A 22,473-nucleotide genomic window follows, 5' to 3' on the forward strand; every position below is an offset into this window, starting at 1 on the left:
AAACCCGTATAGGCCAGTTAATGTCAGCTAAGAACAGGAAACTGAGGCTACAGCTTCAAAAACTGGGCAATAGATGGTTAGAAAAAAACTTGCCTGGTTTTATAAATCTTAATTTCTGTTGTGATATTTGGATGGTAGCGTAGAAAAAAACTTGCCTGGTTTTATAAATCTTAATTTCTGTTGTGATATTTGGATGGTAGCGTTATAATATGGCATAAGCAGCATTAAACCATCGATCCTGCCTTGTATCAACTGTTCAGGTTAATTCTAGTGCAATGGTGTGGGGGATATTTTTGTCACACTTTGAGCACATTGGTACCAACTCAGTGTTTATACACCACAACCTACCTGAGTGTTGTTGATGACCATGTCCATTACTTTATGTCCACAGTGTATCCATCTCCTGAATGCTGCTTCCAGCAGGAAACACACCACGTTGCAACGCTCAGATCACCTCAAACTGGTTTCTTGAACATGAAAATGAGTTCATTGTACTCTCAAATGGCCAGCAATCAGCAGATCTCATCCAATAGAGCACTTTTGGGGTGTAGTGGAAGAGGAGAATCTATTAAGAATTGAGGCATTTCTGAAGAAAAAAAAAAGGTCCAGCCTGGTACTAGTAAGAGGGGTATCTAATAAACCAGCACCTGAGTGTCACAATATACTCATGAGTTTCTTTTCAAATTTTTCTCAGACATTTAATGATATTGTGAGCTCATCTCCATTTTAATTTCATAGTTTTTAATCTTTTGTAGAATGACTTTGGAAAGACTTGTCTTTAATTTTTTTTGAAGCCATGAGCAATATGAGCTTAGTGGAGTAATTTCGCCTGATTGTGTGTTTGATTTGACAACACTGTGTGGTTCTGTGAATGCAGCTTGAATATTTTGTGTATAAAGTTTTGCAATAATCATGGAAGCTATGAAAAAGGGGTCTTTGTGCAGTTGTTAAAAACTAAGAGTAAAGACACATGGGAGAAATATATACAGTTTAAAAGATAATCCTCAATTCAGATAAATACTTTATCTTTTCTCTTTTTTTGGAAACAGAATTTGTGTTTTTTGTGTCTTTTTGGAGTTTAGTTTGCTGTTGTTCAGTAAACTGTAGAATAAATTATGCAGAGCCATAAAGCAAGTTTCTGCATTATTAATGCTTCTTTTTTCACTCGTTATTTGATGGCTTTATTTTTATGGGGAAATATCTGTATTTAAAAGTGATCTAAGTAATAAGGAAAATGCTATAGTTGCTGCCTATATTGTTACTAAAGCCTAACTTCCATTCAAGGGAACAGAAAAAAACTGATATATGTTCATACAGAATTCAACTTATCCAGTTCTATCATCCATCTTCATCAAAAATAACTTCAGTCATGTTTTATTTCATGAATAACTGTTTATTTTGTTTAAAATGCGTAGCTTCAGAGAAGCTGGCCTCAGAGACCGGAATGCTGATGCGGGACTCAGTCATTAACACATTTCTTTTATATCTTTTTCAGCGTGAGGTAGAAAGGTAGGGTTGTGACCAACTCGAGCAAAACATGAATGATTTTCTGACTTTCTCAATCTCAATGTTTGAACACAGACATTTTACATAAGGAAAAAAACAGTACTTTTACACAGTATAAAATTTTAACCATAAGATACTCTGGAAAAACTCCTCTAATATCCTGTAATGTGGGAGCTGCTCATGGTAAATATTTTAAAGCCACAACATTTAAATCCACATTTTCCATACAGCATTTAATAAAATGCGCTTAAGCAACTTTTGCATGCATTGCAATGCTCTAGAAAAATTATAACAATGCTCCTTTTTAGGGCAAACAGCGACAAGATTATAAAACCCTGCTTCAAAACAACATGCACTCATTTTAATGAAATTACATGTACGAAGGTCTTTTCTCACCAGTGCCTTTACGAACAGTCCGTATGGGTTTTAAACCCAAATATTACATCTGACATGTACTTCACAAAGACATAATCATAGCTGACTTATTTATACACCCATTATCATTCATGTTGCTGTGGATGCCTATTCAGAACCATAATATAAGAAGGTAAGCCAATGCATATCTCCTACGTCATCTCCAAGACATCAATGCACTCGGGACTGGCTTCCCAGAAAATCTTAATTTTTTTTTTCTCCATTTTTTCTTTTAAATCAGGGAAACCTGCCCAAAAGTACTTTAAGTACACTTAGTATGCAACGAGCAAATTTGTTTACAACAAGTTAAACTTTTTAGAAAACATACAAAACACAAAGTTTTAGTCAGCATGAGTGCGATGAAACACCACAAAAGCTGATTGATGTGCACGAGAATACAAATGCAAACATAAAAAACAGTAGCATAGCTACACATAAGTCAGATTTTTAAACCCAAACATTTAAGGTAATCTAATTCCTTAAAAGAAATATTTAGCTGATGATAAATACTGTAAAAAATGAAGATAGAGAAGAATGGTTATGACACTGACAGGACAGAAGGAAACAATATGTAATTGATTGTCATAAAAGGGAAAATTGATGAGGTGATTGCACAGATTATATGAGGAACATACTCATAATAACCTAAAAATAATTGTACCACATAGAAACACAAGCGCATAAAAAACCTCTGAGATGTCGTTCAGTATAAGAAACAACATAAGCTCCTCAATTTAAATGGCTAACTTGACTTATTATGAAACTAAAAGAGAGGTGGTGCACTGAGCTGATTATGCGCTATGAGCTTGATCAATACTATGACATGCTATGAATACTTACTAATGGAGGACATAACTGAGATTCAGATTTAACTAATTGAACAACTCCATTTTAATTTCAGTTGTGTCAAAATTAACAAGAAAAGCTCTTTTCCATACATATTGAAAACTCAATTCTTTTAATGGCCTGTATCAGAAACATGCCAATTTTACTGCGCTGATGTTCAAAAAAAACTTCCCAGCTTTAAAGTAAACAGATGTCCTCCACTCTAAAGAGGTTTTTAAAGATCTTTTTCACATGCAGGATTTCTTTTAATGTTACTTTTAGATTCTGGACTTTCTGGAAGTTATGCAAACCTAGACAAATGTAACGGAATTTGAAAGGGTTAGGTCAAGTGCTATAAAGACATTAAAGAGCACAGCTGTAGATGCAGAAGATTCTGTTACTTAGTTCAATAGGACTGACTGCATCAGCTTCAGGAAGCATCCCCAGCCATCCAGGCTGTCCAATGCCATTCCATCTCAATCTACCTGAATGACTTTGCACTATGCATCACTGAAAACAAGGGCCTGCTGCAGGATTTAGTACTGCAGTTCAAAAATACAATCCTTACAAGAGAAAGTGTGTACCTGAAGAGGAGACTCACTAAATACTTCAAACTCTGAGAGTCAGGGTGCTTGGAGTGATGGCGTGTCATTCTGTAGAGTCAGAGTCCTGGCTGTTATACTCAGCCGTCTCCATCTTGAGGATGTAAGGAATTATGCTGTCAATAGAAACATTTCCTATTAAGCCAGTGAAGAAGAGCTCCTCTGTGATGCTTGAGTTCATGAGGCGCAGTGCAGGCAGACGAGTCAGAATACGTGTCAGCCTGAGGAATGGAAAAATGTAATTTATATAACACATCACTGCATGCAAACACGGTTTTACCTGAAATGGAATAAAGGCCTTCTGCCAGACATCCACAGAAAAGAAAAAGACACAGGAGTTCAGGTTTGTGCCAATGGAGGATGATGTCAGCGATAGACCTTGGTCAAAGTGAACCAATCAAGGCCAATTTTTAGATTATTTCCCCAGTGATGCATTAAATTAATGTGATCATTATTATAAGATTCATAATACAATGAATCTGCCTTGCTATAATATAATGTTGCATTTACATATATAATGTAAGTACATGTCTGGACGTCTACACAGTTTCAAACCAACACCTTCCAGCAAACCTCATTTGTTGGTAAAAGACTCCACTGTGTGTAGCAAAAGCACAGTGAAGAGTAGAGAAGTACAGCTCTGAGGTAAAAACACTAAAGAGCCAGCATGTATTAACTTAATACTGTTTCAGCTGTTCTGCTCATATCCACTTCCATGTTTATTAATAACGATCATTAAAAAACAAATTAAAAAACATCTCTTCAAGCTGGAAATGACAAATAAACTCCTGGGGTGTGTGCTGGTTTCTCCCTGGGTGTTACAGACTTTGTCTTTGGGATCCATATTGTACATTATGAAGGGTGGACAGTGGTACACTGATGGTCCTCTGCTGCCCAGCCCACCCCAACACAACTACTATCAGTGTTTTCACTTTATTATCTGCAATAAGATGGTACTAGCATTCCTCACATACCAATTCACGATATAGGCACTTGTATCCTGTACAGCTGAATGAAACCAAGAACCCATATTCCTCTGCTCACCATGATATGCTGCTAATCAAGTCATTGGCTTATCGCTCAAAATTCACTGCATCATACAGCTGGGGTATGACTTATTTAGATTAAAACTCAGATTATTATAGTAAACACTGTCTAAAGGTGTGGCACTTCACACAGCTATCATAAAAATCTTGGGGAAAGTTTGTTATGATTTTTTTAAGCTCTTTAATGTAATCAGTGTCATGGGACAGCAGTCTAAGCAGAGAAGCCCAGACTCTCCCCCCAGCCACCTCCTCCGACTCTTTCTGGGTAATGCCAAGAGAATATCCCTGTCCTCCCATTAGGACATGCTCAGAACACCTCATCCAAGAAGCAACCAACCTCAGCTAGCTGAGAACAACCCATTCTTTAAGGAGAGGTCAGCCACCTTTCAAAGAAAGCTCATTTCTGCTGCTTGTATCCACAATCTCATCCTTTTGATATGGCATTTCTCTACAATGATGCTCCATCTGGTGGCTGGTGGTTGCATAACATTTAGGATACAAACATTTACCAGCACTGGACATCAATTAAAATGTTAACAGTCAGATTAAATGACAGCTGAACAGCAGTCAGACAGCATCAGCCAAAAGCTGTTTCAGACATGCACTGCAGACCTGCACCTTCTAGACATTACCTGTTTTTACTCTGCAGAGACAAGAATGCAAGTGTCAGATGCAGTCAGCCTGGATGTTTAACAGTCTTAGTACAGCTCCCTTTTGCAGAGTCTGAGATGTTTTACTGTGCCTACTCGAGAATAGTGCAGATAACAAGCTGGTGAATTCACAGCCTCAGAAAGCCACAGTGAAAATGAAAGCTTCAAGCCTGGCAGACAGTGATGTGTCCCACAGAATGAAACAGGTATGTGCTGGTGAGAAGTTGTAAAAACCAAAAAAGACTCAACCAAACTCACAATTAACTTGCGCTAATAAAATAAGAGTGGCATACCATCAGTTACTTTTCCATCTTAGTGCTGGGTATTAAGTTAGGGTATCACTTTCTTTGTATAACATTTTTTTGTCACTTTGCTTTGAATGTGGGTGAGAGTAGGATAGGAGGTATGAATGTACCTGTAGGTGTCATCTGGATATGTTTTCTGCACATAGTCCTGTAGCTCCATCAGAGCTTTCTCCTGGAACTTCTCAATCTGCCCACTGCTATCCACACCTGGGTGATCTGATGAGTCAAACACACAACAGTTGTTCTCCAAAATCATTTGACTGATAACAGCTAGACTGCCCATTATTATTTCTGACACAGAAAATCAGACTCACCTGGGCTGAACAACACTATAGCCTTCAGGTAGGCGTATTCATAGCTGTCGGTCTCCAATCTTGTCATGCTGTTACAGAACTCCTGGAACTTCCAGATATGCTCCATCACCTGTTTCACCCTTTCCCCTGACAGTTTGTCTGAGACAGAAGAAAGTTTCCATTTTGTATAAATATATTAATGGTTTAAGTCTCTCATTTTCTTTAATTCTTTTCCATCTTAATGGTCCGAGAAAAGTTACTTAGAGAAACAACAAAAAGCATGTCGTCACTGAAAAACGCCGCAATTCTTAGTCAGTGTTAGTGGCAAGTGTCATCACTTGTTTGCAATGTAGTTGGCTTCATTAAGCCAAAATGGTCCTAGCAGGGGGGATTTTTATTTTCATTCAATGTGCAATTACATTTCAAAGTTTTGTTACAATCTAAATAAAAACAGCAACAATATGAGCCTGTTCTGATTTCATCACATGTGAGTAATAAAGTTGTCCTCTATGCTTAAGGCCTATGTTTGTTAATAACAAAAAAGAAAGGAAAAAAAGGAAAAATCACATTTCTTTACTCCTGTTTATATGCGTGTGTGTCCTACTGTGAAAGATGGCGAGGTCTGTGGTCCATACCATCCTGGATGCTGCTTTGAAGGTGGTTGATGATGGCTGCAAGGATGGTCGACAGGTTCATCACATGAGCGCACTGAGCAAGACCCAGAGTGAACAGCTCGTTCCAACAGGCTCGTACCAAACTGGTGTTTGCCTCCTGACTGAGAAGAGAGGGAAAATATTGATTAATAATCATCTGGTAGTGTTTGCAAAGACAGCAGCTTGCAGTGGTTTAATTTAAGTGTGAAAACTCTCTCACCCGAGAGCTGAGAAGGCTGGGATTGAGCGTGCCCAGTGCATGGAGAGGAAGAGAAGTCTAGATGCAGATTCACAGATGTAGTGTACATTCAGATACTCGGGCATGGGGCTGGGCATGGTCAGCTAGAGGAAAGATACAAACACAACACAGCTGAAAAGGACATCAAGTACAAAAACCTTACCGCTGACAGGAGAATGGTAACACAAAGGAAACACAACGCAAGTGTTAAGTGAGTCGCTCCAGTTAATGCACATTGCACAAAATGTCCAGCAGGGAATCTGGTCGTTACATGTCATATTTTTTACTGCTCCTCTGTTTCCTGCCTATATCTCTGCTTAAAATAAGTGTTTCAACTGCAGGTGATAACAAACCACTTAACAGGGTTTTGCTGTTTATTATAGACCATGCATCCATACTTGGGTAATTTAAAACTGCATAGACAGATGAATAGTCTTGTATTCTGGTGAATAACCTCTGAGTACCACCCACCCTTCTGTGGATGTCAATCGGTATCCCTCAGCTGTCAATCATCTCCAAAAAATGTGCATATTGTTCTTTCCATTACATGTGAACTTTACTCACTTTAAAGCTGACATGGCTGTCTGTGAGCAGTGGTCCTTCCACCTCTATAATAGGGGTCTCCTGGTCTCGACCAATCAGCTGAATCGTTGTTCCACTGACACATTGTGACTTATCAGTCAGACTGTCTTCGACCCCGACTTCAGGTGGGTTGAAGACTTTGGCCAGGGTGTCAAAGGCACTGTGTGCAAGACACAAGCACACACAAAATGACCTTTCATTAATTTCATTGACAGGAAACTTATAAGTCACAAAAGTATAAATGTGTTCTTATTGCACACATACATGCGTTAACTCCTTAGCACCACTTTTATTACCTAAATGCTGTTTTTAACACTGTTTTCTTATACACACAATTATCCGGTTACTATGTTCATTCAAATGAGAACAAAAACAATGCAAACTCATCAATGAAATCTTATCTACATTCTACAACAAAAGTTTTAACAGTGTTAAAAATAATGCAGATATTAGAACCCACAATGCATAACTCACAAAATTACCAATGCGGTATTAAACAAATGCAAATAGAGAACTGGTTTGCTTCTGCAGAGACAAAGTAGATTTTAAGAGAACACGAACAATAAGCCACCTGAACCCAAATCTGAACAAGCAAAGGCAAGACTCCTCTCTGAGTGTTGCTGACTGACCGTGTTATCTCGCTGGCAGACTGCTCTTCATGTTGGCTGTCTGAGGTATCACCATTGTTTAGGTTTTCTTTTAGTGAGTCACTTAGGTTGGCCAGTGATGTCACAACGTTGGCTAGCGTCCCCAAGTCTCCCTGCCCACAATCCATCTAAAGACAAATGACACAATCCAGATTATATCCCATCATATAGGCAACATAACCAGCATCCACTGTACATACAACACTGCCTAGCACAGATTTTATGCTCAAACCTCTTTACACGACTTAGAAAAGGCAGATGTTTTGTTTATTGTTACACAGTCTCTTTAATGATTAGATGTACCTTTGAATCAGTTGCCAGCACCAAAGTTCCATCACTCTGGATCACCGGCTGCTGGATGTTAACCAGCATCCCCTGGTCCAGCAAGCTGGACCTACATGTGGTACAAAGAATCATCAAAACAACTTTACAAAATTGTTGGAAACTTAAAGAAGGTGCAAATTTAACAGCTCAGACTCAATGTTTGTCTGCAGGTCTGACCTGGATCCATCTGTCTCTGTATCGGAGATAAACGTAGGTGTGGCGATGAGTGGACTGTTTAGGTCCTTACGAATGTAGATCTTTTGGGTGGAGGCAGCACAGTTGGCATGCCTCTCTCTGGGCACTATGTCGATGGGTTTCCTCTCACTCTGGACAGCTGAATAATTACAGAAGTCAGAATGTGTTAATATTTTCCTCATGCTTACAAGTAAATACAAAAGAACACTGTGCATTTCTACAAGCATGCACTGAGAACCATGCTAATAATATGCACTGTCTCTCAGAATACTGCAGATATGAGGTACTTCTGGTTTAACTGATCAGAATAGTTCTCAGTTGGACTTCCTGGCAAATTGATGGTAAAGAAAAAGCTGAACCTATATTTTTACTAAAAATAACCCTCGTTGAGTAGCTGTAGGGACAATGTTTCCTAAACAACCTCCTGCAGCAGTATCCAGTGTCATACCAGTCTGTATTTTATACATGCCAGGTCAGGAAAAAGATAGAAGACTTTTTCTGGCCATATCTCACTTATTTCTCAAGGGAACTGAAACTATTTTCTCAGGGACAATACTTGACTTGTTTCTGGGTGTATTTTTGCACTGTGTCCTGGAATTGGATGCACACTCACACTCAGTCTTCATCCCCATCTTAAGGCATTTTCTCAACCGACAGAATTGGCAGCGATTGCGGTGGTGTTTGTTGATGACGCAGTCCTGCTTACTGCGACAGCTGTAAGTCAGATTCTTCCTCACACTCCGCTTAAAAAAGCCCTTACATCCTTCACAACTGACGGCTCCATAGTGACGTCCTGTACACAGACAAAAAAGGTCTTATTTTGTACCTGTGGTTGAGTCTGACAATTTGAAGCTGAACACACAGCTGGACTTTGTCAAAGTATATGGAAAAGATCCGAAGTATACTCATGTTAAGTGCCTGAAATACCTGAAGCCTTGTCTCCGCACACCACACAGTACTCCACCGGCTGTGGTCGGCTCAAATCTCCTGACTGTCCTAACAACCGTTCCATTGACACTGGATCTGTAACAATCTAAAAGAAAAAATGCATTAAAATAAGAACAAGTTATTGCCAGTAGTGTTGTCACATATGCACTATGTGGCAGTATTAAGAGGGAAATGTACCTGTATTCTTCCTGGCACGAGGCTGTCTGCAGCAGTGAAGATGAGCTGTTTGGCGTTGTGACTGTCTGGTGAGGCCAGGATGACCTTTCCTGCCCCTGAGCTGTCAGCTGTAGTCAGAATGAACTGTTGCTTGGGGGCATTGGATGGGTTCATTGCTGTCACTATCTGGATCTTCTGACCGGTCTGCTGGTCGGTTACAATCTGGGGGGGTAAGAGATGAAAGAGGAAGACAGAACAACAGGGAGATGTAAAGTGTGGAAGATCCAAGACAAATATTTTAACACCAACATGTTCAGCGCCCCTGCGAAAGGGGACAATGTCAACAGGTTGTAACACATTCAAGTTTAACATGTTACCTGAATTCGCTGTGGTGTAGAGGGCTCAGTCGAGATGACCTGAAAGCGCTGCGGAGACTCACTCATCACTGAGTCTGATGGAGAGGATGACACCTGATTGGTTAAATGTATAAAAATAATCTTAATTAATAGGTCTGAAACACAAATACATTTCATTTGAATATGCAGAGTTGAAATGTTTTGCTACAAAATGGTATACACTTTTATTGTAAGTCAAAGAAGACAGCAAAAGGTGAATTATATCTTAAAGGTAACCACACAACCAAAGTGAGTAACACCATCAAAAAAGAAACAAACAAAACAAAATTCATATTGGTTAGATGAAGCAACAACTTCAGACCACTCACCTCTGCCTCATGCTCAGAATCCACTTTCTGCTGGGAAAGCAGATTCAGGTTGGACGTCATGATGAAGTAAAGTCATTAGTGAGGTCTGTTTGGAAGGATGTCAAAGACAATAATTAAATAACTAATAAAAATACCAACTACCCCAGAAGAGCAGGCTGACATTGCATTTTTTTTAAATTAGCGACTCACAAAATGGTCACAGAAGATGCAGCATGACATTGGATGATTTTGTATGGTGCGATTTGGCTGCTGAAGCACACCAATGTCTCACTCACGTGTTCTTATGAATGCGTGACATAAAATGGTAAATAAATGTGTTCTTATGAATGCGTGACATAAACATTAAAATATTACGCCACTTTAGAAATACTAAATCTGTGCTGCAGCAATGCCTTTGCAACCCAACTTTTAAAATCATTAAAAATTAAACAAAAGACAAGCTTCTCTCTTTTTATATTATATAATAACAAATGCAATCAGTCTTAAAACTAAAAAAAAATTGACAAAACAGTTTCTGTTCACTGCCCTGTCAGCTATATATTAAGCTATAGACTGCTGTATCATCAAACAGTTATTAAAAGTAATATTCTTATTTTTTAGGTAACTTCAACAAAACATTTCACTTCAATCACAAGAAGAATTTATTGCGATTTTTAACATATGGAGAGTATTGCAACAATGTATACTATGATTTATCAGCTTTTTGAAAATTGCAAATTATGTCCACAAGTTAAACTTTGTCTGTATTTGTTTTATCCAATAAGATAAAGTTATCTCACTTCAGTTATTTTTTTGGTGGAAAATGAGATTGTCAAGCATACCAACACTGTCCCTAAAACCTGCCATAAATGTTGTCATAACATGGAGTCTGCGGTCTACATAAATAACCAGAATACAATCAGCTGGCAGCCAGATGAGTCAAGTCCCTTCGACTTGTGCACAATGACAGACCCATTCAGACTGATGGCAACATGCTGGCAATCTGTTTGCATTTAAAATTAGACAGCACTTACTTGCAAACCTTCAAGAATCTTTTTCAGAGTGATTACAGTCAGCCCAAGTCCAAACTATTACTGTTTGCAGAAAGGTTATCTCTGATCAGGTAAGCTATCCAAGCAACGTGCGATAAAAAGTGCTTGTAAACGTGCAATAACCATAAAGGTCTGGACAACCATTTAGTCACAAGTCGCAATCGGTTGCAGAATGTGGAAATAATTATATATGTATATACATTTTTAATTTTTTTTGTAGTTGCAAGGATGTTCTTGTCCTATTTTTACTCGTGTGACTGAGCCTTTGGCTTGCTGTGAACTAGGAAGTATCTTTGTCAAGGTTAGTCTGTCCAGTGTTGGATGGCTTTTTAGTCAAATAAATGTTTGCTCAGGTAATGTTATCTTGGGATGGTGGTGCATGAGATGGGCCGTCTTGCTCATAGTATTACCAGTGTATTTTAATTTGTTTAATACTATGTTCATATTTAGTGTCCCTGTATTGATATAAGATTCAAATGCAAAATAACACAATACTACTCTCTATAAATTTTTTTCCCACATCCTTAATAAAACCTGAGCAACCGTACAATACAATGGTTCAAAGATCGACAGCTTGGTGTGTTCCTCTACATGTGACTTTACGCTGACTTTAGAGCCATACTTTAGCACTTCTGCATATTCTCACACAGAGAGTAAGCCACCACAGCAGGAGGATTTCACTTAATTTGGCAATATAGCTGACATGTTATTATAGACCACAACACAACTTGCTAAGACAATGCAGTATTTATGTGAAATTCCAGATAAAATAATTAAGCTATCAGTTAAACTCACCTTTACCTTTGTTAAATGTCTATTTTGTTTCTTTTGAAAACCAAAATCACACTCAATATGAAGCTAACTGAAGAGAGTTTGGAACCATCACTTCGTTAGATATTATATGTTATCATAGTTATGGTCAATCCTCCTAAACTGCTGCACCTATATTGGTTAATGTAATAGTTTCTACCCCTGAATCTTGAGTTGCATCAATCCAGTGCCAGAGTAATTTCAGAGGGTGAAACACTTTTTGGAGATACTAATACCAAACCGACATCGACAGAGGCACCAATCATTTCTTACTTTGTACATCTGTCCTCCAAATGGGAAAATATGAAACAGTGTCAAGACTTAAAAAGCACAGTATATATAAAGGTGTTGAGACTAACTCCCACTGCTTTTAATATTTTTAAAACTTCTAATTTACTTTACTTTATACTTTATTGTCACTGAAGAGGAAATGTGTTCTGGACTCCAAGTCCCAGTTCCCATCATAGTTATTGTGACCACCACAAACACACAAAGCACAATAAGTCACAATTTAGCATCACATCAACATTAATTGATGTTGCACTAACCCAATGACCTCCACACTACAGACTAATATTCCGAGCATTAACTGAACAGAGCACAAATTAATTTTTAAATCCTTTAAACTTCTGCCAGAAGGTAACAGTAAATACAAGATGAGTTGAATCTCACAAAATGTTGAAACACACATTGTTTCTAAAGTGACTGAGGGCTATGATGACTTTTCTGGCCTATGGTTTTTGTGGCTGTTTGCACCACTTTGAACAAACCTAGATTCGCTGTCAGTGTAACACAACTGCTAGTATGTTAAAAAAAGAAAGAAAGAAAGAAAGAAAGAAAAAGTCAAGCTGCACTAGAAGATCTAGAAATTAGAATGATTTTTTTTTTAAAGCTGTGATCACCACCTTGCAGCATCTTTATTCTTGCATCTTTATTCTTGGGAGAAGTGTCTAAATCCACCCTCCATTAGTTTAATTCTTTCTAATCTACTGCCATTTAAAAGATTTCCGTCCTTCTCTGTTTATTTGGTCTTTTACTGTTTATAAGAATACAATCCTTCAGCCTTCGGGTGGAAATGATTTATGTGGCTGCAGTAACCATACAGGAATCTGATGTAGCTTCATATTGTTTACTGATTGGTCTACAAGTACGTCCATCATTACCTCTTTCTTCAAACGTATCACAACACATAACAAAATGGAGAATCTGGCAATCAGCCAGTAACACCGAAGACGAATCCTTATGATAAATATGTTCGAGCAATTTTGTTTTCAGACACCGAACAGATGAATGTTGAAATTCTGGTGGCGAATATTAAAAAAAGGCAGCTGTGATGAATAAAAGGTATGATCGTAGTACTTTCAATCTACTCCCGTCCCCGGGATGGCAAAGGTAAAAGGGTCGAGTTCATCTGCTGCAGCTACAGCTTTCCAGCGTTAGCCCCTTCAGCTAGCTCACTGCAAGTGAACGCAAGAAGGCTGCAGTGAGAGCCGACTGCAGCTGTGTGCCCCACCGTGGCTGTCATCCTAGCGGCAGGGATTGGTTCAAGTCGACAGCTGTGTCATTGTATTTAACATTTAATTTAGCTGTCAGCAAAACATGTCAGCCTAAGCAGACTGAGACCGATGTTTCACGGTCCATGCCCGCACTCCCAGCTGCCGGAGACGGCCAGGAAGGGAGCTCCGCATCGGCTAGCTTGCTAGCTAGCCGGGAAATTAGCTACGCTCTTTTATGGTCCTGTATGTCTCACAGCTTTCTACGGTTTTCAATCCAGGACTCAGACTTACCTCCGGGAACTGGCGGTCACAGATTTAGGGCGCTCTGCTATTTTATAAAATATTTGTTTTGGTTTTCTTCTGTTAAAGGTCATAGTTCGTGACCCCGCTCCGCCAGCGAGTTGATGATGGTTGAGTTTTTTTTCCTCCTTCCTCTCTCGCGTCCCCGCGCGACTCCAACACCCCCCCACCCTTAGCGCGAGCCAGACAGGACTGACGTCATTATGTCTGACTGTCTGGAGTTTGTTGTTAAGGTACGTTTGAAACATTTACATAGTAAAAAAAAAAAATGTTTCACAACAGATGTATTTAAGCAGAGGATAGACGCACTGTTTCTCCTTTAGTGCGTTTGTGCTCTTCAAATAAAGAGCTGCAATAATAAACTCAAGGCTTTAATAAGTGATTGCATAAATGATTACAAATAGTATAAATATTGCAAATATAAAAACAAAGTGTTTTTCTTTTTTTTAGTCTTATACGATACTGTCAGAATTACGTGACATATACATAATGTCATCAGATATAGACAGATATAGAAAATGTCAGATAATGTTATCCAGTTATAATCTTGATCCAGCTCTAATTTCTTTATATTTTGCTTCCAAGAAGCGAGACTTTCTGGTAATTTCATTAAGTGGTCTTGAGCAATCATTATGCTGGCTTTCTGGTTTTGTTTGTTAAGCCACTTAACAAACAACCTACAAATCACTAAAGCATAAAATGACACCTAACTCAAGGAAGCCAATGTCATGTCTACACATAACAGACAACTTGGCAAAGAATCAATTTAACATAATATCTTTAGGCACTTTGTTACTAGCAGCCTGTCACAGAGCACATAAACTATTTCCATTTCTTTAGTTTGAATCTACAAAAATGCCAAAAACAATCTGATAGACATAAAATTGTATTTTTGCACTAACAATGTGATTCCCAAAGAGCTATTAGTCACCTGGCATATGTCAGCATATTGTGCGGTGTGTCCATAAAATGTTTCAAGGAAATTTTCAAGTGGCACTATCTACAGTATCTGAAACTCATGTCCTTAAGAAATGGGGTGGGGTGGGTTGGGTTGGGGGATCCAGCAAAGTCCTGCCTTTGGAGATCCATCTGAACCTTCAGCTTTTCAATCTACTGTACACCGAATCCTCACCAGGAATGGTCTCAGTGGTCTCAGGGTGGCTGTCAAGAGGCATTCTCAAGGAAGGGAAACAGGGAGAAAACATATGCTAAACTACACAATAACTGGAATGAAAATCAGTGTCAACAGATCTTGTGTAGTAATGAATCCAAATGTAAAATTTATAGTTCAAATTGTCGTCAATATGTACAGAGGAAGTCAGGAGAGAGGTACAACAGTGAGTGTCTACGGCACATCTTTAAAAAATAGCGTCGGCTCTGCAATGGCTCAGGGCTGATTTTAGCCAGTGGTGTTGGGGATCTTATCAATGCTGATGGAATTATGAACATTGAAATGCACCATCATATTTTCATCAGCCGTACAATATGATCTGGAAGGCACCTGACAAGAAACAGCTTCATTTTTAAGCATGACAATAATCCCAAACACACTGCCAGTGCATTAACCTGGATGGAAAAACCCACAATGGAGCACTATCAGTCAGTGACTGGCCTCCCCAGAGCCCAGACCTCAACACTGAAGCAGTGTGAGATAATCTTGACAGAGAACAGAACAAAAAGCAGCCACAATCCAAAAAAATGCATTGAAATGTCCTTCAAGAGCCCTGGAGAACTAATTTCGAAGATTACTTAATTAAATTATGAGAAAGCCCAAGAGACTTCAGACTGTGTTAAAGTATAATTGTAGAATTAGAACTGTACAAACTCTGTTTTGGGTTTAAAAATGCTAATTACATGTGTTTGCACATGCACAAAGGCCCATATTACATAACACTTTAGATGAAAAGGCTAAAGATAAAGTAAAATGCAAATATAATAAAAGGTGAAGCCACACACCAAAAAATGAGAAACATATGTCTTGCCCACTGAAACGCTTTTCATTTCGTTTTCAAATCTACACCAAGCATCTGAATTTGTATTATTATTTGAGACATTTTTTTTTATCATAATCTTTCTATTTTCCTTTTTTATTCTCACTTTTGAAGCAACTTTGCTTTTCTAACAATAATGATGGTAAAAAAAAAAAAATACATGGTACTCATAAATATACCATACCCAGTTATATAAAGTTATGGGCATTGGGCAAGATTTCTTCACATGAAAGTGAATGACTGAAAATCTAATTTATTTAAATTTTTTTCCACACCACTTTAAACACAGTCTACAGTGAATAAACAGTATCAAACCATCATGTTTTGTTACACCACACTTCTTTTTTTAACGGGCATTTAACAAATTAAAGAGACTTATTCATATCTTTAATGACCTCTGTTATACATGCAATATGTGGGCTATATGCTCACAAGACTTTATTACACCTTCCTTGTACCTTGGACCCAATTTTGCCTTTAGAGGTGCCTTAATTCCTCATGGCATAGATTCAACAAGGTGCTGAAAACATTACTCAACGATATTGGTCCATATTCAAATGAAGGCATCACACAGATTTTTAACCTGCATGTCCATGATGTGAATTTGTCATTACACCATATCCCAGAGGTGCTCAGATCTGGTGACTGTGGAGGTCTTGTAATGGGTGGTTATGTGAGTTCCTGCTGGCTTCATTCATTCTCTTTAAACTCTGGAAATGGCTGTAATCTGATCAGCAGTCTATGAAATACTCAGGCCAGCATGTCTGGCATCAGCAGCCATGCCACAGTCATCCATCCATTCTCTCACACTTATCCAATTCAGGGTCGCAGAAGGACTGGAACCTCATCTCAGCTGACATAGGGCGAGAAGCGGGGTATACCATGTACAGACTGCCAGAAACCAGAGTGCTCCATGAGAACCCACGCAGATACGGAGTGAACATATAAACTCCACACAGAAAGGCCCCAGCCAGATTGTGGATTCAAACTCAGAACCTTCTTGCTGCGAGTCCCTTAAATCAGCTTTCTTCCCCATTCTGATGCTCGGTTTGAATGTCACCAGGCCAGCCTGGCTGTGCTGCTATGTCTACCTGCCTAAATGTGTTGAGTTGGCATCACGTGATAGGCTGATTAAGCATGAACAGAGGTACCTAATTGAATTGAGTGTATAACCCTATATATCAGTGTTTTCTGAGAAATGGCACATGTAGAAGATACACGGCAGACCCGATCACATACTCGCACTTTTCAGCACACTTTATTTACGGTTGCTGTTTTTACACTCGGCTGCAGCTTTTCAGCTGTCAGCCACACACACCAAGAACAACCTCAGGACCCAATTCATTCCTTTTATGCAGGTGAGGTGTGATTACTGATGGCGCTCCGGTGTGTTGGCCTCCCCTGCCGCCGAGCATTAGTCTTCTGCAGTTATCTCATTCCGTCTATCTCAGATGAACTGTATACTGCATGCACGTTAGTAATTGTTCATTGTAAATATAATTTAGTTATCTTTTTACACATGGTGGCAAGGATGGGACTACAATTTGTATTTAACTGCATTTTAGAATAAAGGTCAGCCTCATGCGATTAATCAAGGTGTTCAGTGTGTTAAGTGCTAATAGAAAAAAGAAGCACACTTTGCCCATATTTGTTTCCTGAACACAAATTCCGAAATAACCCATTTTTTGACCATTCTTACTTTATTCTGATATTACAACCTTGCAGTGCATAATGCAATTTTTAACATTTATAATTATTCTTTCACATATTAGCTTTTTATTTTGTTGACTTCATATTAGTCATTCACCCATTCACACACACACATTCACACACATTATTTTGTTGACTTCTTATTTCTCTTTCAGCTACTCCCTGTAGGGGTCACTAGGGATCATCTGCCTCCATCTCACCCTATCCCCAGCATCCTCCTCTGTCACACCAACCCTCTGCATGGATTCCTTACACAAATCTTCTATGATGTTTTCCTCTTTTCCTCCCGCCTGGCAGCTCCATATTCAACATCTTTTCCCAAGTGCATCCACTTTCCTCCCTCTGCACTGGTCCAAACCATCTCAACCTTGCTTCCCCAACTTCGTCTACAAACCACTCAGCCTAAGCTGTTCATTTCTTAATACTTATTTCCTTCTTGGTCACTAACAATGAACATCTTTGCATCTTTAGCTCTGCCTCCTGTGTTGCTGCTATTCGTCTGTTACAAATGACCCCTGACACTTGTCTCCACCCACTCCACCCTTTCTGCATGCTCTTCTTCACCTCTCTTGTGCACTGTGTGTTAGTTTGGATGGTTCATCCCAGGTATTGGGATCCCATCGGGGCTCAAAGCCGATGCCAGACATAATCCCATCATCTTAAACCCATCTCTCACCCCTACCACACACCCCGCCACTATTTCATGCATGCCCTGCACCACCCGCACAAACTTCTCTGCCATTCCTGACTTATACAGTACAGTTCTCCCATCTTGGCAGACTGTCATAAGCTTTCTCCAGGTCCACAAAGGCCTTCGCTGTACTTCTCCATTAACACTTTCAAAACAAACATCACATTTTTTTTAGCTTTTTTTCCTGCCATAAACCATACTGACGCTCAGTGATTGTGATCTCTTTCCTTAACCTAACTTCAACCAATCTTTCCTATAACTTCCCATAGCTGGTGATATGACTTAACAGCTTTATCTCTTTGCATTACTACAGATCTGCATATCTCTCTTGTCAAAGTTATGTGTAAAGGTTTATGAATCCCTTATTGCACAGAGGTAAAGCAGACATGGTCTGTATTCCCCTTAGCTCTTTGTAAGTTTTCATTTTACTCTGCATGCCTGTCTTCCGGATACTTCCTGTGTTTTTATCACTTGCTGTGTTTCACTTCTGGTCCCGCACCTCTCAGTCTTTGTCATTAACATCCTGTATACCATCTCCCTCTGGTCTTTTAGTTTATATTTCCCTTTTGCCTTTCTGGATTTTTTTCAGTTTTTGTCCTTGTGAATATTTATGGTCACCCTGCTGCCACCTGACGTTAAGCATGCTTGCTACCTTTAACCCAAAAACCCAACACTGCCTTCTTGTAGACACGTAGCCTGAGCAAAACATGCAGGAAGTAGCTTCCTTATATGGAAGATTATTGCTCCCAGTAGACATCTGTATTGGCTATGTCAAGCTGTTCATACTGTGGTGATTTCCCTGGGATTTTCCTCTTGATACATGCAGGGTATTGGACAGCCTGTTACTGTACATTTTATCTTTCCTTTAGCTTGTTTATAATTCTCGTATCGGTTGCGACAGTGAGTTTATTTTTATTCATGTGATTCTCTATTCAATACACCCCAGAGTCAGCACAGCTTAAACTTATCATTTCATAAATGATAACTTTAAGCTTATTATTCATGATAAATGATAATTATGATAAAGGTGTCTAACACCTAGGATGTTTCTGGGTGGTTAACTGTAATGAAAAGAACTACAAATAAAATACCACTTGATTGCTTCAGTTTTTCCCCAGGAGCAGTTTTTAGCGTGTGATCAGACGGGATAGGCAATTTGCTTACACACACACACACACTCTCAAAAAAGGACAGGAAGGAAACAACCAAGCATCACCACCAGGTGTCACCCTGCACCATCCCGTATGACAGGAGCGACTGCAGAAGAGCAAAACGCAGCGCCGCTCCACATTGATTCAAAGGAAATATGATTCATATCTGAAAATTGCGCATTTGCATTTATTTTTCCACTACTTTGGATTTTCTAGTTTGTAAATCGCACGCTGGGGTTTTGCCACTTCATTGAAAAAAGACTGCAGCCAAGACTCACATCTTTGACTGATTCTAAATAATAGGATCAGAAGCTATGATTACAGTCTTTGGATGTCATTTCAGAGCCTGTACGACCATCTGGCTGTAAAGGACTACGTAGCTTTGTGACCTAAACACCACCGACCTTCAAAGCAAAAAAGCAGAAACAGCTATGCCCCGGAAAGTCTGACCAACAAACATGGGTGGAGTAACGGGTCTTTATCGCACATAGCTCGACCTTTACCTCATCATTAACGCTTCATAAGAGCTGGGCCACGAGAAAGAGGGTAACGGAGGGAATCGACCGTTTCATATGCGCAGCTGCAAACCCTACTTTCTCAAAAACCAATCAAGCTGCAGCATTAACACAAAACTAAAAGCTGTCTTGGCGCATCCTCCCACTGACACAGTCTACTGCTGCTGCTACTGTATCTGAGACCGAAAGAGGAACGAAGGACGCCGGAAGGTTAAAACAAAACAGAGAGAGACGCAATGACAACGAGATACCTCTAGCTGTGAAGACGAGGGACAGCCAAGGATTAAAAGGGGGGATTGTGGCGGCCACAGCGGTCTTCAGCAGAGGTTGGTCATGATCGGACGCGCATTATGGGTATGTAAGACCCGGGTAGGAAAGAGGGGTAGCAAGCCTGGGATTCTGCCTTTTCTATGCGCGGTGATAGCGTGCTCAGCACTTTCGGCTCTGCTTTTCGTGGACTTCATTGAGTCATGGGTCACCTCCATGGGAATGAACAAGGTGGTGGAGCCGCACATCGGGATCATCCCACCGCAAAGCGTCCCTCCTACCAGATCGGAGGAATTTTTGCTCATGCCTAGCCCACTTGTGTGCCAACGTGCCAAGCCTTACCTCATCATGATGGTTACTTCGGCTCCTGCCAATCAGAGGGCCCGCCAAGCCATCAGGGACACTTGGGGAGGGGAGGTGGAGGTGAGAGGTCTGCGGGTCATGGCCCTCTTCATGGTCGGCGTGGCGTCTGACCCCGGACTGGCTAAGCTGCTGATAGAAGAGGCTCGGGAGAAGGGAGACCTGGTTCAGGGACGTTTTTTGGACACGTACTCCAACCTCACCCTGAAGACTCTGTCCATGCTGGGCTGGACCCGGAGGTTCTGCCCTCAGGCTCACTTCATGGCCAAAGTGGATGATGATGTCCTGTTCAATCCCAGTGCTCTCCTACACTTTCTGAATAAGAGCCGCAACCCCTATGAACAAGGAGACTTGTACCTTGGCAGGGTGCATCTCCATGTGGCTCCGGACCGGGACCCGGACAGCAAGCACTACCTCCCCTCAGGAGCCTACCCTCCTTCTGTCTTTCCAGACTATTGCAGTGGCACAGCCTATGTACTGTCCCGGTCTGCATTGCTCAAAATTTCCCTGGCAGCCTCTGCATCACCTTTATCCACACCTCTTCCGCCCGAGGATGTGTTTGTAGGCTTGTGTGCCCGGGCAGCTGGAGTGATGCCCTCACACTGCCCTCTCTTCTCCGGTGGACCAAGTGTGCCGTACGGACGCTGCTGCTATCAGGCCATGGTGTCCATCCACCACATCCCACCCAGAGACATGCTGCACTATTGGGCTGATGTGCATTCACCACCTCCCTGCTCCTGGTTGAATGTGCGTGCTTCTTTGGGGATTTGCAAAGTCCGGGCGATGCTGGGCACAGCTCTGGGGTTGGAGCAAGGATTGTGATGGTTAAGCAAACTCGGATTTATTTGGAGGCTGTGCCTCGCTTCAATACTGTGAACAGCACAAGTGCTCTTTAGGCTGTGAAGCTACACGTGCACTACGAAAACGCTACTTTGTTTAATTTGAAAGCTTTATTTTTTTAAACACCTCAATGTACTTATGTATCTTATTTTGCTGAAAAGGGAAGATCAGCTGGTAGTACAGGGAGCTGTCAGGATCAGCTGTAGTATAGGGGCGTCTCCTGCCTCCCACATTATTACACTGACACAAACTGTAGATGCAGAGCAAAGTTTAGCATGCTGATGCTTTACAGTGAGGACGCACAGCAGCAACTGCATATTAAAACAACATTGTTTAGATAACTAAGTCTAATGATTATAGGCTGCTACTTTCAACACAGGCGCAAGCCTGTGGTCTAGGCCAAGTATAATATTTCAAATGCATGTTCACAAAAAATAGGACTGATATAAAATCACAGGCTTATTACACAGGTGAGTAATAATGAAGTTTTAGAATCACCAATAATGACTAGAGTAGATTTTTTTTTTAAAGGGGGATTTATGATGTTATTCAGCCACAAGGGCACAATATTCACATACAATAGGAAGGGATTACCTTGATTAGATACAGGGATCTTTGGGGGGGGGTTCATGAAGGCTTCACATTACATTAAATAGCTGAAACAGAATGCACGATAATTATTTTCTTAAACAACTGAAAATAAAACTAATGTGATGCACAGCTAAATATTTATGCATCTGAAAAGTGTTACTTATAAGATTCCTTTCTTATGGCGAGATTACCCACTGACTGGCAGCTTTGCAATGCTGTGTGAGTTTTATGGTCAACTGTGCCAGGCTCGGATGACATACATTTTCAATGAGGCTGCTATCAGTCAATAAAACCTTGGGCTGTTATTCTCACGCACAGTGTTAAAGGGAAATGCTGATCCACTGTACTCAGGAAAAAATATGTATGACATTAAAGCAACCAATAAACTACTCAGTAATGAAAAATAGGTCTGTGTTTTGTTTTGTATGGAGCAGGATTGAACAGTTCGATAAAACTGTTCCTCTATAAATATACAGCAAAGTAGCAAACAGTTCTGACAGTCTGTCAGTGCTGCTATGATTTAGTTACTTTGAAATACTTAAATTAGGACAAGCATCGATAGAAAGGACCACGTAAAATGTGAATCCTAGAAAAACAGCCACATGCACACAT

The 22,473-nt window shown here is 40.1% G+C and overlaps 2 protein-coding genes across 4 annotated transcripts; one reads left to right on the plus strand and one right to left on the minus strand.

The window, feature by feature from the left end:
- Nucleotides 1–1,378: 1,378 nt before the first annotated feature.
- On the minus strand, nt 1,379–13,916 carry nr2c2 (nuclear receptor subfamily 2, group C, member 2). 3 transcript variants are annotated; one of them, XM_039604751.1, is made up of 15 exons: nt 13,737–13,916; nt 10,109–10,193; nt 9,762–9,835; nt 9,406–9,606; nt 9,208–9,313; nt 8,894–9,073; nt 8,263–8,419; nt 8,065–8,155; nt 7,744–7,889; nt 7,097–7,274; nt 6,515–6,636; nt 6,277–6,416; nt 5,663–5,800; nt 5,459–5,564; nt 1,379–3,568 (listed from the first exon to the last, which is right to left on the minus strand). In XM_039604751.1, the coding sequence occupies exons 3-15, from the start codon at nt 9,825–9,827 to the stop codon at nt 3,394–3,396; spliced, it is 1,806 nt and encodes a 601-aa protein (XP_039460685.1). In that variant the 5' UTR covers nt 9,828–9,835; nt 10,109–10,193; nt 13,737–13,916; the 3' UTR covers nt 1,379–3,393. The 3 variants fall into 3 exon arrangements, 2 of the variants coding, with proteins under 2 accessions (XP_039460685.1, XP_031609643.1); XM_031753783.2 differs by having other exon boundaries at nt 9,762–9,854; XR_004200285.2 differs by lacking the exon at nt 1,379–3,568 and having other exon boundaries at nt 6,246–6,416; nt 9,762–9,854.
- A 6,220-nt stretch (nt 13,917–20,136) lies between these two features.
- On the plus strand, nt 20,137–21,252 carry b3galt4 (UDP-Gal:betaGlcNAc beta 1,3-galactosyltransferase, polypeptide 4). Its single transcript, XM_031753807.2, has one exon. The coding sequence runs from the start codon at nt 20,137–20,139 to the stop codon at nt 21,250–21,252; it is 1,116 nt and encodes a 371-aa protein (XP_031609667.2).
- Nucleotides 21,253–22,473: the final 1,221 nt, after the last annotated feature.

This window comes from Oreochromis aureus, linkage group 20 (genome assembly GCF_013358895.1).
Source record: "Oreochromis aureus strain Israel breed Guangdong linkage group 20, ZZ_aureus, whole genome shotgun sequence".
Lineage (NCBI taxonomy): Eukaryota > Metazoa > Chordata > Actinopteri > Cichliformes > Cichlidae > Oreochromis > Oreochromis aureus.

Bases quoted from the DNA above. Each gene is read 5' to 3' on its own strand.
- nr2c2 (XM_031753783.2), bottom strand. From the start codon at position 10,168: ATGACGTCCAACCTGAATCTGCTTTCCCAGCAGAAAGTGGATTCTGAG. The intron at 8,156-8,262 runs GTCAGACCTGCA...TACCACATGTAG, and splicing joins ACAGAGACAGATGGATCCAG to GTCCAGCTTGCTGGACCAGG. The intron at 6,637-7,096 runs GTGAGTAAAGTT...TCTTTCCTCTAG, and splicing joins ACAGCCATGTCAGCTTTAAA to CTGACCATGCCCAGCCCCAT.
- b3galt4 (XM_031753807.2), top strand. From the start codon at position 20,137: ATGATCGGACGCGCATTATGGGTATGTAAGACCCGGGTAGGAAAGAGG.